At 47.7% G+C, this 17342-nt stretch overlaps 1 protein-coding gene across 1 annotated transcript in view; it reads right to left on the reverse strand.

The window, feature by feature from the left end:
- DAPK2 (death associated protein kinase 2) overlaps positions 1-17342 on the reverse strand; it is a gene marked incomplete at both ends in the record, with an annotated part of 96776 nt that overhangs the window by 24447 nt on the left and 54987 nt on the right. Inside the window, one exon of the mRNA XM_084240540.1 lies at positions 8539-8677. Coding sequence (XP_084096666.1) covers positions 8539-8677 — 139 coding nt within the window. The remainder of the gene's footprint in view (positions 1-8538; positions 8678-17342) is intronic.

The following is a 17342-nucleotide window of genomic DNA, read 5'->3' on the forward strand; positions in this document are numbered from 1 at the left end:
TCCCCTTCTGCCTTTGGAGAATCTTCACTACCACTAGGGGCGCTCGAGCACACTCATCCCCAGAGGGTGGCTGTGTTGCTGGCTGTGTTGGAGGAAGAGGAGACTAGAGGAGGGTTCCAAAGATTAACCTGGTGACAGGCTAAGCAGCAATTCCCTCAAGGGTTTGGTGAAAGCTGTTTTGCTTTCCCCCTCCCCAGACAGGGCAGGATGGTGATAAAAAGCCCAGGCCTGGGTATTGGGAAACTCCAGTTTCAGCTCCACCACCCAAGGCTATGTGAGCTTAAGCAGGCTCTCTCCTCTGGGCCTCCGTCCCCCAACTCTAAAACAAACACTGATCATATCCAAAGCCCCTTCAAATTTGAAGCTCTGCAATTACCAGCTAGTACAACCTCCCATGCTGGCTGAGCAAATTCCCATTGCTCTGGACCCCAAAGCAAGACATATAAGGTCTCCCAGGCCCAGGTCAGGAAGAAAGAATGAGCCACTGCAAACACAGGCTGCCGGGCCCAAGCAGTCTGCCCTCTGGAGTCGTACAAATCTAGCCACACTCCCTCACTCCTGGCACTCTCCTCCAGCTTTATTTACTTCAACCAAATACTTCACCAACATACCTGACATCACCTCCAAAGCACGGCTGAGAGAGGGATCAAATTTCAATAGGTACCACCTCTGCCCAGCCCAGGACTGAGGAGCTACTGCCAGGAGGTGGACTGCCCCTGACTGTCAAAACAACACACTCAACTTAGCACATCAGGCAGGCAGCTGTGGGAGAGCAATGTGCCTGTCAGAGTCCCAGTGGATCTGGCCAGAGGTACCCTCTATGGTGCCAACCAGAAGGGTGGTCCACACCAGCCCAGCACACCATGTCGAGGAGCCCCTGCAAGGTGAAGGCAGCCATGGTGGGGGGGTACGTAATAAACTGCAAAATATCAGGGCTTAGAGTCAGGCAGGTCTCGGTTTAAATCCCAGCTCTGTTGCTAGCCAAAGGCATTGGACCTCTTGTATACTTGGTCTCCCATCTGCAAAATGGGACAACACTTACCATGGCACAGAATTGTTCTAGGATTTAGAGAAATGGTCCATGTAAGAAGTGATGCCCAGTAAGATTTCAGAGAATGGTGGCTATGTTTTTTCACTCCTTTCTGGGATGCAGCATTGAAGACAGTCATCCCTGGGAACTCGACCAAATCCCTGCTGAATCATCTGCACAACTGAAAAAATGCCCTTTCACAGACCCACCTCTCCCCCACTCAACTTCTGCTTCCCTGCCCCTCCTCTATTCACCCCCAGACTCACAACGTTGGGACTACAAAGAACCTCATATCATTTAATCCCTGCATGTTGCAGTGCAGAGAGGTCAAGAAACTGCTAAGGTCTCTGAGAAAGGAGCAGAGCCCAAACCAGTTGACTCCTGGCCCAGCCTCTTTTCCAGGTGCCCACATGGCCTGTCTGTTGCCAGGTGAGGCTGCTCAGTTTAGGAGGGCAGGGGCCCAGCCAGGTCTGTACTATGGTGACACGGAAGCTGCCTATGAACCTTCACTAGAAATGTCAGGGACAGGCCCAGATTGTTCAGGAAGTGCCCAGCAACCTGAGAAAGCAAGATCTCTTGTGCCAGGCCTCTGTGGGCCGGTTTCCATGGTGCTGCACACACTCTCCCCCTGGAACAATGTAGTGAGACCACAGGCAGACCCTCTCTACAGGCTTCAGAGTAGCCCAGGCCCAATGTCCACCTCTATCATTCAAGGCCAGTTCACTCTGTCTCCTAGAGAACATAGAATTTGGACAGGGCATAGAAGAATGAATGTATTCAATAGCAAATCATAAAGATAACCACAAAGATGATGATAATAGCTACATCCCACCTTATATGCCTTATTTGATTCTTAGTACTCTTGTTATTATTCCTAATGTACAGGTGAGGAACCTGAGGCTGACAAAGACTCAGTAACTTATTTGGTGTCACACTTCTAGTAAATGACAAAACTGGATTAGAATCCAGGTATTAAGGCCCTTAGTCATTATCTATATTGATTTCCAAAAGCAGGATGTACAGGAGATACATATGTGTGCATTGGTTCAGTCACTCATTTATCCAGTAAGCAATTTCTGAGTACCTACACATCACCATCCACTCTTGGGTTCTAGGGATGGAAATGAGAGGCAAGCCTTCCCTGATAGGGTTTTGGTATTGTGGGGAGAGGACACGTAAGGATGTTCATTATAGCACAATAGATTGTCTGGCAGAGGCAATTCAGGGTACACGCAGGCCTGTGGGTAGAAAGAACTAGATGTGTTAAGGAGGTGTCAGAAGCCATGCTGGTGTGGATATGTTGGAGTGGGTGATGGTAAGGAAGGAGAGGAAGCTTGTTAAGAAGTGTGTTCCAGCAGATGAGGAAGCCTCATCTGAATACCCAGCCCAGCCGTCCTTCCATCTCCTGCCCCACACTCATGCAGCAATCTCAACCTGAAGCACCACCCACTGCCAAGAGCCCTGTGTGTTAATCTGTGTGTTGGCCCACTAGATTGCACACTTACTGAGGTCAGGGCCTTCTTCTCATGCTCTTCCTGTATTCCTCAAAGCAAAACCCATAGTACTTTAGAGTTTACCAGCATTCACTCTCATCTTATTTGATTCTCATTCTCTAAGCAGGCATTGTCATCGCTCCATTTTATAGATGAAGAAACTGAGGCTCATTGAGGTTAAGTGCTTGCCCAAGGAGCTGAGATTCAAGCTCAGGATCACCCCAAATCCTGTGTGTTCTCTCCTTTCCCGTGTTACTTCCTTTCCTTTAGCTGGTGCAAGAGTGACTGCTGGGATCATCTCTGCCTGCTGGCAAGGTGGGCATTTCCATCTCTGCGCTGGTACCTCATCAGCTTGCTGCCTCAGCTCCATGTTTTCCCAGAAAACCCATAGCTTAGGGTTTGTGGCTTAGGGAAGGGCCCCAACTCAGTTTCACTTGGATTTGTTAAATCATGGCCTCTGGCCACTCACTCGGGAGGCTATTGCATGGCTCTGACCTGCTGCCCTGCCCGGGAAAGCAGGAGGGAACCATTGTTCACTCTGTCTCTGTGCTCTTGTTGGGTAGAGGGAGGAAAATAAAAATTCACTTGCCAGGCCATTCCAGGACCAGTGGCATTCAGCAATACCAGCTTTATTGTCTGTGCCACATGATAACTAGCATTTGCCATGGTCTTTTCCTGCACACCAGCTTATAAGGTCCTCACGGCCACCCAGCTAGGGGTAGCTTATACCTCCACGTAACCAGCAAGGAATCTGGACCTGGAGCCAATCACTTGGAGCCCCAAGCTGTGCTTTGAGGACCCCCATCTGTGCTAGTTGGTCATCAGAATCCTCTGGGGACTATGCTAAAAATACCAAACCAACAAAATCATCTTGCTGGGACTAAGGCTCCAGAATCATTTTTGTAAAGCAAGTTCTCCAAGAAGTCAAAATCAGTACCCGATAGTTTGGAAACCAGTATTAAAGAGGGGCCCTGCTGTTGGAGAGACACAGGTTTGAACTGCACTTTTGACCTGTGTGACCTTGGTAAGTTATTCACCTCTCTGAGCCCTGCATCCCTCATCCGCAAAATGGGCATATTAATGTGGAAGAGCTTAGGCAGAGGTCCAAGGAAGCCGAGGCATTCTCTAGCAATCTTCCCTTTTTGCAAATGGGCATGACACTGGCTCACAGATGTTAAGTGGATAAAATGACTAAACACTTAGAGACTGCTCAATACAGCCAGCTGCCATTATTATAATTATGCCACAGTCAGCCCAAATAGAGCTTTATCCTATTTACAAAATGCATTCACCTTCAGGATATCAGAGAAGCAGGGGTGTGTTAGACGAGCTGAGTCTGCTGGTTCATGAGAGCTGACTATAAAATTTGCAGAAGTTTTGTGGGCCTGTTGTCAGAGCTATTAAGAATATTATTTTAATATTAAAAATTAAAATGGATAATGTATTTATATTTAAATAAATTATACTTAAAATGATCATTAAGACTAATTGATTCCTATTTATAAATTATAATTTAGTATTTCTTCTGCTTTTGAGGTTATCGATGTATTTTAGCTCTGTATTGGGGGAACACTACATAATCGGGTATTACTGCACCCCTCTTCCTAACTCTAGTCAGTGTGGTCACATTGGTCTCTTGAAATCAACCACGGCAGGTTGATTTCCACCACAGAAACTGGAAGACACTACAAATCAGGACTTGAGTTACTGTCTTCCTGATTCCAAACTTAAGTTGTGATGGAAAAGATCACTTAATGATACAAGTTAAACTTAAAACAGCACCATGTCTGTGAAGTGAACTTCTGTTGGCTGGAATCAAAGTTAGCCTTTAATTCAGGTCGTCTCCCCACCAAGTCTCACTGGTGCCAGTAGATAGTGGGCATGTGGAAGGCCAGGTACCATATCACATTGCTGTTTGTCACGCTATCCCCTGGGTATAGTACAGTCGTCCTTCAATAACCGTTTAAATCATCCAATTGAAATCTGCCTTTAACCTCTTGCAGTTTCCAGATGGCATGAAAGGCTTTTGCCATCAAGTTGTACATTTAATCCAACTAAGATATTCACTTATGCACTGAACAAGTCATCATGTGCAGAAACCATGCTAGATACTGGCAGTGGAACGTGATTCCTAGTGATTAAACGTCTTCAGCAGAAGACTATGCAAACAGCAACAGAAGCAAAGAGGTCAAGGGGCAGGTTAGTTCCTAGTAAAGCTTGGAGGTGGGGAGCAGGAGGTGATAACATGGGTGGGAAAGGCTTCCAGAGGAAATGACATTTTTGCTGAGCCTGGAAGGAAAAAAGAGGGGCAGTAGCAGCCTAAGTGGGAAAAGTATGAGTGAAGGAGGGGAGCACCAGTCAGAGCTCAGTCGTCTTCTTCCCAATGAGTAGTGTTTTGGAGTGGGGAAAGGTGCATGAGGCCAGAAACAGGGCTAAGGATATGTAACAAAGTCCTGAGTGCCATGCCGAGAATGGGTTCATTTATTCTGTGGGTGACAGGCTTCACCACAGGTTTCTGGGCAACAGCATGCCATAATCTGTCTTAGCAAGAATGATTACTGTATATTAATTTGTCCATTTCATTAGCTCTGCCACCAGGCTGGGAGCACATCTTTTTTTTTTTTTTTTTAAGATTTATTTATTTATTTATACAAGCACTAGGTACAGTCAGAAGCGCAGGAGGGTGAGAGAATTCACCAGAGCCAGAGCGGGGAGCAGAACAGGCAGAAGCACTGAAGTGCACTGCTGAGGGGAGCAGCGGGCAGCAGGAGAGGTCTGCGCGCCATGTGGGACCCTCACCCGGTGGCCCGGGATCGAACCGGCGCCGCAGAGGCTGTGGGCAGCTTCACAGCCCAGCGCTCAACCGCTGCGCCACCAGGGAGGCCCTGGAAGCACATCTTAAGGCAGGACACAGTCTCATATCCCTAGCATAATGGCTGAGCATAAAAGGAGCCTATCAAATAGCAAGCGGTGGAGATTGTTCACATTCCAAAGGCCGACCCTCCCCCATCACCAGCTTCTCCAGGCTGGAAGGTGAATGTGGAAGTAGATGCGTGGAGACAACATGGTGGCTGTGTCCATGAGACAGCAAGATTAGTCTGACTCACTTGGCGGAAAGTTATAGAATACAAGAGGAGAGGTAGATAGAGGCTCCCCATGGAGAATGAAAACCAGAAAGAAAAATATATTCAAAGAAAATGAATCTTATATGGTGGGAAATAACATGGAGTCAGAAGTCCCCTCTAAGCTACCAGCTCTGGTTCTTCTGCAAGATCCACTTCAATTGGGGAAACTTGAAGCAGGGAGCACACATACCCACATTCTGGCTCCAGGAAGTGTCTACCCAACCATGAGGTAATCCCACTGAATTCCAGCTACTCATCACTCTCTGAAGGTGGCCAGCTGGGCTTGAGCCAAGGGACGCATGGGCGGGGAGACGCATGGGCGGGGAGACACGCATGGGCGACTACACACTCTAAGAACATAGGCTGAAGTGCAGCATCCTCACCCTACCTGCATCCAGGGGAAACCCAAACTGTCTCCAGGTTGTCATGCGAAATGTCCAAACTGAGCCCAGGAGCCAGACATGCCCCCAGCAGCAACCCCACCTAGCAACAAATCTCAGCATTCTGCTGGGCAATGAGAATTATACCAGCAGGGTTTGTTTTCCTAGTCTATCCAGACCCAAAACACAGTAATAAGAGCTGTGTTTTCTTCCCTTCTATTCTGGGAAGGGAAAGAACAATACTAGCTGCTATTACAGAGCACCTATTCTGTATTCAGAACCTAATGCTATTTCTCTCTAAGCCTTAAAACAACTCTGCCCTTAGGGTTGTTTTGTTTTGTTTTGTTTTGTTTTTTGGTAGGTATTACTATCTGCATTGAAGCTGAAAACACATAGACATACACAACCAAGATTCATTTATACCCTGCTGCATGGTAGAGTGAGGATCAAGCTCTGATGTGCCTGACTCCAAGGCAGCACTTCCTCCACCTTGTCGAGCAGCCCCACATGTCAAGTAACAGCATGAACCTGGTGCAGCCACGAGACCTGCGGGACTCCCTGACTTCTCTTCCTCTACCTCCTTCCTCTGCCAGACCCATTAGATCAAGACAAAGGAGTCATTTGGAAGCCAATCTCCTGGAGTCAACCAAGATACAAAAAGACAAGTTAATTGCCCATCATATTATCAGGAAGGAGACACAAGCACAACCAGGTAGACTGTTTCCTGCTTGGCGTCATACCACCCTGAGCTCCAAAGGCTTTCACGAGCCACACCCTTACTCTGACTTTTACCCCCAAACACCTGAATGAAACTCTGCAAGATGTCTTCTGTTAGAGAAATTCAAAATATTGCAACAGTTGACATAAAGAGGGGGAAACTGCAATGAGGAGACTCATTGAGGATACCCCACAGGGCTGAGTAAGAGCTGGGGAAAGATGCATGTGAGGGAACTGAGTCCAGGTCCTGGCACAGTCACTGTGAGACCATGGGCATGCCATGCCCTCCCTGGGCTGAGTCAGAATTTGGGAGTCATCCTAGACTCTGCCCTTCCTGTTATCTCTCACATCTAAGTAGGTACCAAATCAGTCCTAAGATCAACCTCTGTAACAGGTCTGAAATCCATCTCTTCTTCAAATTAGTTTGCCTTTTGCCATATCTCACCTGGATTACTTATGAGTCTCGTAGCTGGACCCCCACCTCTAAGCTATTGCCATTTTACCTATCCTACCAACCTGAGGGATTCATCTGAATACACCTCTGCTCGCAACACCTCCCTGCTCACCTGACATCCCACCCTTGAGCCCTCTCAATCCCCACCTCTCAGAGTAAAGTTCAACCTTCTTGGTTTAGTTCCCACAGCCTTGTGTCCACTCCCTGCTCTCCTCCTGGCTTCTCCAGTCATTTGGCATATTTGCCTTTTGTCTGTTTTTCTCTGAATGTACTGTGCATTGCTGGTTTCTCTTCCTTAGAAGAAGCTCCCCCTCTAATAAACCCTGTCAGTCTAGTCCTTCAAAATTCAACACAAATATCACCTCTTCCAGGAAGCCCCCTTGGATACCCCAGCATGACTGAGATGTCTTCTTTATGCTCCCCAGTGCCCCTGTACTTTCCTCCATCATAGCACTTAGAACTGTTCATCTTTCTATTCTATCTCCCGCACTAAGTTCCTTGGAGAAGAGGAACTAAGCCCAGACAAGGGTCTCAGTTGATTGTGTATCTGTAGAAAGCCCATTACAATGCTTGAACACAGCATGAATTTCTGGATAGAAAAAAGAATGGATCTCCACCCAGTAAACAGGATTCAGTATCTTTATGCTTTGGGTGTCTGCAAAGGCTCATCAGTCTATGTGACTGAGCTCAGTTACTACAGGAACCGCTCCTTCAGCTGTGCCCACACTCTTTATGAAGTCCTATGTAGTCACAGTGAACTTCCTCAACCCTGGAAACCAGTTACCACAAATAATGATGGCCCCTGGAAGCAGTTTTACACAGTATGGGGCAGGGTGGGGGAGGACAGTCAGCAGTCCCTGGGCCCAAGATTTAGAACCTCTAATCAGCGAATGTTGGGGGCTGGGTTGTGCTGGGTCCGGAGAGCTGGCCAACCGCAGCAGCCCTCCTCTGCACTTCTAGTTCTGCTTGCACCAGAGCTAGCTCTTTGGTCACTGACAAGTTCAGTCTTGTGAAATGTGCTAGGTTTCACGTTTCCTATCACTGGTTTGCGCATTTAACATTTACATGCTATCTGCTCCCTGAAAGAGATAAGAAGCCTGTGGTCTGATTAAGAAGCTTCTTGCAGTTATCCCCTAGGTGAGGAAAGCCTGACTTGTGAAATGAAACTGAAGAGGTGAGAAAGGGCACTGTCTCTTTCCCAGGAGCTCAGACTTTTCAACTGTCCAACAGTGGGGAGGGGAAGGCCAAGCGGGAGCTGAGCCCCTCCTGGCAATGACATTGGTGGAGACTGGACCCATCCTTCCTAAATGGTCTCTTTTCCCTCATCCCCCTCACTGACCTTGAGATCAAAGTGAGCAATTTTCTTGGCGTGAAGGTAGTTCACCCCATCCAGGATCTGCTTGATGAAGCTGGTAGCCTCCTCCTCACTCAGCGACTCCTTCTGGGCCAGGAAGTCAAAGAGCTCTCCTCCAGACACTCTGCAAGATAGCAGCCCCATCAGCCCTGCGTGTCGGGAGGCCAGGACAATGGGTGGGCTCCTGACACAGACCCCCAGGCACAGACCCCCTTACCCATCACTGAGGCTTTGTTTAGCCAACCACAGGGATTGACTTTTGTGAGCTGTGTTCCTACCTTTGGATCACAAAGGCAAGAATTATCCTTACTGTGTCAACAGAAGGGCATCTGCTCACATTCTAGGCCCAGGTCCCCAGTTATCCCGATTGTTACCCATTCCCCTCTCCATATGACTGAGGTGACAGATGACAGGAACAAGTACTGTGGGATGCAAAAAAGAATAACCACTGGACCAGAAACTGAAGACTTAACTCCTAGTCACAAACCTCGGACAACTCACTTTCCTTCTCCAGGCAGGCCGTTCCCTCACCTGCAAAATGAACAGATTGGCCTAGATGGCTTCTGAAGCCCCTTTCTTTGATTTTATAAAAGATGGCCACTTCCAAGGCTCAAGAGAATTTAGGCATGGTCTCTAATTTAAACATAAAGACCCATTAGTTACATACATCTCTAAAAGCCTAAAATATGACTTTTGGCCTCTCACTCTATATGCTCTTTTTTTTTTTTTAAAGATTTATTTTTATTTATTTATATTTATACAAGCACTCGGTATAGTCAGAAGCGCGGGAGGGTGAGAGAATTCACCAGAGCCAGAGCGGGGAGCAGAGCAGGCAGAAGGACCAAGGCACACTGCTGAGGGGAGCAGCGGGCGGCAGGAGAGGTCTGCGCGCCATGCGGGACCCTCCTCCGGTGGCCGGGGAGCAGCCGGGGATCGAACCGGCGTTGCAGAGGCTGCGGGCAGCTTCGCAACCCAGCGCTCAACCGCTGCGCCACTGGGGAGGCCCTCCATATGCTCTTGCACTCAGTGTTCGACATGACAGGAATAGAAAGCAACAGAACAAAAAGAATCTCCCCTGTAAATACGTTTATAATTTTATCTCAATTAGGGATTTAGGGTTGATAGATAGTATAGGAGATTTTTATTTGCTAAATGTGGCAACCTTACAGGGTTTGCTCATTCTCCACCAGATGCTGGGGTGTCCAGCCAACACATGCATCTCTGGAGTTAAGACAGAGTCAAAGGGCATCTCCAGAACTCTCAGGAGAGAGCTGGCCAAAGGTCTAAAAACTCAGGATCACCTGGAGAACTTGTTCATAATGCAGATTCCCAGGTCACACTATAGGCCCTGTGCAAGAAACAAAGCTACGTGTTTTATGTACACCATCTCATTTAATCATCACAATACCTATAAGCTAAGGGCCATTATTTTCCAATTTCAGAGGCTCACAGCTGCTTCCTAAGGAGACAGGATCTTGTTCTAGCCACATCTTTTGTCAGTCTGGGCTGGTGGGGTGGGCCTCATGTTACTTACTCTCTCCTCCAGGCAGGGACTCATCATCTCTGGGCCCTGTGCTGTCCTGGACATGTTTGCAACTCAACTCCTCCCGCCTCATTTCCTGCCCCTATCACCAGGTGTAATAAATACACGATGGCCACATTAAAAAAAAAAAATTGTCATCAGTTACAGATGCAAAAGTATGTACATGTAAGATGACATGATGTCTCACCTTTGCTTTAAAATATTCCAGTTGGGAGTGAGAGTAGGAGTTTTATATAGACAAGGTTGGCAAAACGTTGATAATGTAAGCTGGGGGATCAGCAAATGAGAGTTCCTTATATTGTCTCTCTTATTGTATATGTTTAAAATCCTCGAAGAAGGAAACAATAAACTTTGAGAGGAAGAGTCGCCACATTCTCCCTTAGTCACCCTCCTACACAATAACTATCAGCGCCTGAAAGTTCTTCATTAACAGATGAGGAGACTGAGGGGAGACAGTCATGCAGGAGTCTCCCGGGAAGGGAGTGTGTCCAAGCTCCAGTCCACGGTCCAACACTGCCTCCAAGTGCTAATGTAAGACTGAGGAAGAGTTGTCTTAACTCTCATCGATGTCTCCAGACACTGGGAGTAAAGAGAATGTCTACATGCTTGGTCTGTTCCAAGGAACAAAGTTGCTGGTGGATGGAGTGGGCCGCTCTGCACAGTGACTGGCACATGACAACACCCATCCCCGGGGCCTCCATCATGGTGTTTGTTTATTTTGTGTGGCTAGGATGGTGGGAGAAGGTGCTGGGGAAGCAGAGAGACTTGAGCAGGGCCTGGAGGAAACAAGAGGACGAAGACAGGTGAGGCAGGAAGGGAGAGAGCACAAGGGAAGGCACAGAGATGGGGATGAGCACGGGGCAGGTATGTGGCCTCAAGTCCCTGCGCACAGGCCAGCCTTGGGGGTGCGGTGGAGCCCAGCTGGAATGCTGGGTCTGCCACCACCTCCACCTTGGTCTTTTCTCATTTGACAAATGGGATTAAAATGATCTCCCTTAAGCAGATGAGTGGGTGTCAGAAGTTTGTGTTGCTTCTGGCATATGAGCCTCTCAAGGGCATAAATTAGGGGCTTGTCTTTGTGTCTAGCATCCAATGCATAACAGATGCTGAGTAAATATTTAGAAAAGTGGGGGGGCGGGGAGAAGGGGGAAGGTGAAGGAAGAAGAGAGAGTGAGATACGACGGCCCACGTAAGTACAGTCTGGTAGAGCTGCAGCACCCCTCTACTCAGAGTGACCTAAGTATGGCTGGAAGGAGCTGCCTTTAAGTAGGGGCATTAGGCTAGCGCACTATTTTCCCTTGTGTCTCATGGGTGAGGTCACCATCTGCCTCAGCCCACCTGGGGCAGCTACTGCAACCTAGGGCATCCTCACTGGTGCTACAGGGGTAACCCTGAGTTTGCTCTGCAGGCCTGGACCAAAGCACCAGGTCAGTGACCCAACATAGAGTAAACCTTCACCTTGGGGTGGAGCATGTGACAGTTCCAGGACTCAGCTTTTCTTCTTGTAAAACAGAAATGAGGGAAAAACCCAGTCACTGCTTCCTTTAGTGTTAGACGAGGGTTGGATAGGAGTGGGAGGAATCTTGAGGTAAAGTTAGACAGGTGCTATGAGAGCTTTGATAAAGTCCTTGAAATAAATATCACACACCATGTCATTGTCAGGTGGCAGTGGTGGAAGAGAGCTTCCTTTAGTTTACTTAGATTGCCACCTCTGCAACGTACCGCCCAAGCAGTCTCCCATTTGAGCCTCATATGCACCCCAAGGGGAAGGTAGAACATCCATAATCATTTGTGAGGTAAGGGAGTAGAGGCCCAAGAGAAGAGTCTTGCCCAAGGTCACACAGCTGATAAGCGGAGAGTCTGGCTGTAGACCTGGACTTCAACCACCCAGTTCACTGTGTGTTCCTCTCACTCTGCTCTCTCCACATTACAAACCCTGAGTTGCTGGTACAAAATGGACAGCCCAAAACCACCCCAAGTGCTGGGTAGTCCTCTGACATCCCTGTTCAGCTGCATCTGTGTGGCTGTGATACTGGACTGTCATTTTCTGTCTCCACAACTAGATTATCTTTGCTGCATTAGCACAAGTGCACAAAAGACATTCACTAAAAAGTTGGTGAATAAAAGAACAAAGCAAAGAAACAACGCATTAAAAATATCAACATGGCATAGAATATTCTATATCATATGGACATAAAACCTTCATAGTTTTAAAAGACAGGTCCAGAGTTCTTTGCATATTTTCAAATCCCCAGTGCCCCCTCTGAAGCACTCGGCACATTGCCTGACTCTTGTTTTTAATACTCCCAGCCCCTGCCAGGTCATGTGAGGCTATAACCTCAAGTACATACTACCATTCCTATGTAAAGTAGAATGTTGCATAAATGTAAAATAATATGATAATGTGGATATGTCCAGTCACTCAAAGCCACTGATGTAGAGGCCCAGGCTGGGTGAGGACTTGGGGGACAGTACCAGCCATTCTGTTTGAAGGGTGATCTGGTCAGGAAATGCAGTAAGACATGGTCTCCTTTGGATGAATATGGGAACAGCCAAGGCGGCCCTTTAGGAGCGCCCCTGGAGACTTGGAGAGGTGGGAGAAAGATGAGCCTATGGGAGAACTGGCCAAGCCCTGGACACCTAGGCCAGGGAAGCTCACGTCAATGCTCAAGCATCTCTTTTCAAGGCCATCAAGGAGCCTGGATTTTATTTTTCTCCCTAAGAGTTTCTCCCAAGGGCTTCATAGCCCCAGGACTTCTGGCCTGGAGTCATTCCCAGCTCCTCCCAAGATTCTCTTGACTCACATCCCAAACTTTTTTAGCTTAAATATGAAAAGCAAAACCTATTAGCCTGACCTCCTCTGCCTCCTCCCAGTGTCCCCAGGCTCAGTTCTCTTGCTTTCAATAACCCCTGTGCCTCCTTCCTCCCTGCAGGTGGCTCTGCCTGCTAGACACTCTTCTTAGAACTTTTTCCAGGACATGTGCTGAAAAGAGCTGCATAGGCAACGATTTGGGAAAGGTGGGGCTTCCGGGCCCAGGAAGCTGGCTTCAACTTGGGGAAGTAGGAAGCATATCGCCCCCATGGAGCACTCTGCTGGGCCATTCCCTGGTATGTAGCCCACAGGGTATCACTTTGCACAACATGGAGCCCAGGAGGCCCTAGACAGGTTAGGGGCCATGGATGGGAGGCCCCAACCCTCCTGAGACTGACTGGCTTTTGTTTATAGCAAGCTATGTATATGACATGAGTTTATGAGATATTTAAAATATCCTTTATGCCATACAGAAGTCAGCTTATATGGACAACTAAATTCTTCTCAATCCTGCCTTCAGGAGGCCTGACCAGAAATGGCTATTGCTGAAGAGGTAGATAGAGTAATAACAGCTGAAAGGAACTTAAATCAGGGCTGGTCATGTCCCCCTAGTACTGGTCACTTTAGCAGAAAGCAGGAAGAAGGCCTGCACCAGACCATAGCTGCTGAGAGGGGCAGTGGATCATGAGAGACCTATCCACAAAGCCTGCAAATGAATCACGCTGATCCTCTGGGCAAACCCTCTACCCTATTAGGGCACACAAAAGACTAAGACACCAAATGTTCCTGATTAGCCCTTCAAGGGTCACCAACTCCAACACTAAAGTCCATAAAAAGCCCTTCTCTCCTGGATGGTCTCCCTTCTCAGACCCTGGTCACACATGCTCAGGCACAGGCTTAGCAATTCCTAGCACTCCCTGGACAAGCACTCTGAGAGCAATGAGACAGCATGCAAGTAAAGGAGGAGAGAGAGGAACTAGGAACAGACAGAATTCAACAAATAAAGAGGCTCACACAAATCACGGAAGCACCAGAGTGACAAATAATGCCATGTATGGTGACAACTCACAAGAAGAGGACTTACAACTTTTGCTGACATGAGCTCTGCTGGGACATGGAGGTGCATCTCAAAAGCACCTCAGATCCCAACTTCCTGGGATTCTACAAACAGAGGGAAGCAGGCAATTTATCCAGTAATTAGAGAAATGCCGTTAAAATGATAAGAAATATAATTTGATAACTATAAAGAGCAATAAATAATGATCCCTGTTTTAAAACAAAGGACCCAGGAATAGCAAGGTGGCAGGCAAGTGGGAATGCTCCTGTGTCACAAGTATTACTGGTTAAGCAACACCCTTCTATAAAGTGAGGCCACTGAGAGTCCTAAAAATGTCAGCTTCATCTCTCCATACCTGTGGATTTTTCTGAAAAAAACTAATTCAGAGGGGGCCTCCCTGGTGGCGCAGGGATTAAAGACACAGCACTATCAAGTTACCATCAGCCACTGCAACTTGAGTTTGAGTTCGATATCCAGCCGGCCAGGGAGCTCACCCACATGGCGCAGCAGACCTCTCCTGTCTCACCTGCTGCTCCCCTCAGCAGTGCATTTCAGTAGATCCGCCTGTTCTGCTCCCCACTGTGTCTTGGGTGAATCCTCTTACCCGCCTACACCTCTGGCCTACACCCCAGTTCTTGTATATATAAATAAATAAATCTTTAAAAAAATTAATTCAGGGCCTCCCCGGTGGCGCAGCGGTTGAGCGCTGGGTTGCAAAGCTGCCCGCGGCCTCTGCGGCGCCGGTTCGATCCCCGGCTGCTCCCCGGCCACCAGAGGAGGGTCCCACATGGCGCGCAGACCTCTCCTGCCGCCCGCTGCTCCCCTCAGCAGTGTACTTCGGTCCTTCTGCCTGCTCTGCTCCCCGCTCTGGCTCTGGTGAATTCTCTCGCCCTCCCGCGCTTCTGACTGTACCCAGTGCATGTATAAACAAACAAACAAATAAATAAATAAATAAAGCATGCCTCTATTTAAAAAAAAAAAATTAATTCAAAAGAAAAAGGGTAAATTATGGGAAGAGGGTTGTTTTATGGCAGTAAACTTTATAATGGTTAAAAGCTGGAAAAATAAAACCCAGGGCCTCCCTGGTGGCGCAGCGGTAGAGCGCTGGGTTGCAAAGCTGCCCGCGGCCTCTGCGGTGCCGGTTCAATCCCCGGCTGCTCCCCGGCCACCGGAGGAGGGTCCCACATGGCGCGCAGACCTCTCCTGCCGCCCGCTGCTCCCCTCAGCAGTGTACTTCGGTCCTTCTGCCTGCTCTGCTCCCCGCTCTGGCTCTGGTGAATTCTCTCGCCCTCCCGCGCTTCTGACTGTACCCAGTGCATGTATAAACAAACAAATAAATAAATAAATAAATAAAGCATGCCTCTATTTAAAAAAAAAAAATTAATTCAAAAGAAAAAGGGTAAATTATGGGAAGAGGGTTGTTTTATGGCAGTAAACTTTATAATGGTTAAAAGCTGGAAAAATAAAACCCAGGGCCTCCCTGGTGGCGCAGCGGTAGAGCGCTGGGTTGCGAAGCTGCCCGCGGCCTCTGCGGTGCCGGTTCAATCCCCGGCTGCTCCCCGGCCACCGGAGGAGGGTCCCACATGGCGCGCAGACCTCTCCTGCCGCCCGCTGCTCCCCTCAGCAGTGTACTTCGGTCCTTCTGCCTACTCTGCCCCTCACTCTGGCTCTGGTGAATTCTCTCACCCTCCCGACTTCTGACTGTACCCAGTGCATGTATAAACAAAACAAACAAGCAAACAAATAAATAAAGAAAAACATGCCTCTATTAAAAAAAAAAAAATAAAACCCAAAAGTCCAACAAGAGGGAAATAAAGAGTATGTAATTTAATGAAACATAATATAGTCAGTTAAAATAAAAAGAAAACTATTTATGGAATTATGTTAAGCAGGAAGAAGCAGTGCAGAAAATTTTACAAGTCTAGTGATAGAATACACATAGATAAAGACTGAGAGGAACCACAGAAAAACATAAATAACTGTTCGGGTGGTAGGATTATGAATATAATTTCTCATCAGATGCTGTAAAGTTTTTCTTTTTCTTTTTTTAGAATATTTCTCTTTTTTTTTAAGATTTATTTTTTATTTATACAATAGCTGGGGTACAGGCCAGAGGTGTGGAAGGGTAAGAGGATTCACCAGAGACAGAGTGGGGAGCAGAACATGCAGACAGACCGAAAGCACTGCTGAGGGGAGCAGCGGGTGCAACAGGAGAGGTCTGCCACGCCATGTGGGAATCTATGTGGGAATCTCCCTGGCTGGCCAGGAACGGAACCTGCGCTGTGGAGGTTGCGGACAGCTTCACAGTGCTGCACTCAACCCACTGCGCCACCGGGGAGGCCCAAGTTTTTCTGATAATAGACTTGTAGAAGTGGCCTGGACTTCCCAGAAACATATGCATCTCATTCTCTATTGGAAACCAGTGTGCCAACTGCTGGCCCTTGGCTTTGGGCCATGTCACCCCTCAGGCTGTCCACATGTCTGGTCACACCTGTGGGAATCCACCAGGCTTGTCTAGTCCCAAAGGCTGAGGGGTCCACAGGAGAAACAGGAGGAAATAGGGAGTTAGAGAAGGGAGAGGTGCAATGGGTGATTCTGTGCATTTAAATACAGAGATCGAAAATTTAAGAATCAAATGCTAGAGTATGCAAATACCCATCTGCTACAAAAATATACATCCTGACAACACCAGAATACAACTCTTAATTAGAATGATCTCAAATGTTAGGTGGTGCACCCAACCTATAGGCAGGTTAAGGATGGCTACCTGGTTTATAGATAAGATCTGAAACTCAGAGGGGTGAGGTGACTTGCCCACAGTCACAAAGTCAGGGATTGTTGAAACAAATGCAACCGCTCCCTGGCTAAACAGCCGACTTATACATGCCTAAGAGCCTCAGAATATTCCTAACAAGGGTTGCTGCTTGAACGGACAGCTACCGTGACCTGCACCACTGCCCAACTCAAACTCTGTTGTCTGCCAGAACCCAGCTCCCCATTCCATGGAGATACCTCCAGTAGAGACACCTCAGACTCGTAGCTGTCTATACAGGCAGCATGGACTCAAGTCCTGGATCTGCCACTTCCAGCCATTGGCTATAGGACCTGGTAGGTGACCTGGTATCTCAGTATTTTTATTTGTAAAATGGGGATAATAGTCTCTGTGTAATTGAAGTGTAATGAGACACTGAACACAAAGTTATGCTCCATGGTGGTAGGACACATCTCTCATCACAGTGGGGACTGAACAAGATGACAACCACAAAACACCTAATAAATGCTTGGTTTAAAGTAGGGTTCACTAGTAAGTGATCATTATAATAATAAAGGCACCAAACACAGCACAAATGTGGCAGATTTTTCCAGGAAAGGGCTAG

This window comes from Talpa europaea (assembly GCF_964194135.1).
Source record: "Talpa europaea genome assembly, chromosome: 8".
NCBI lineage: Eukaryota > Metazoa > Chordata > Mammalia > Eulipotyphla > Talpidae > Talpa > Talpa europaea.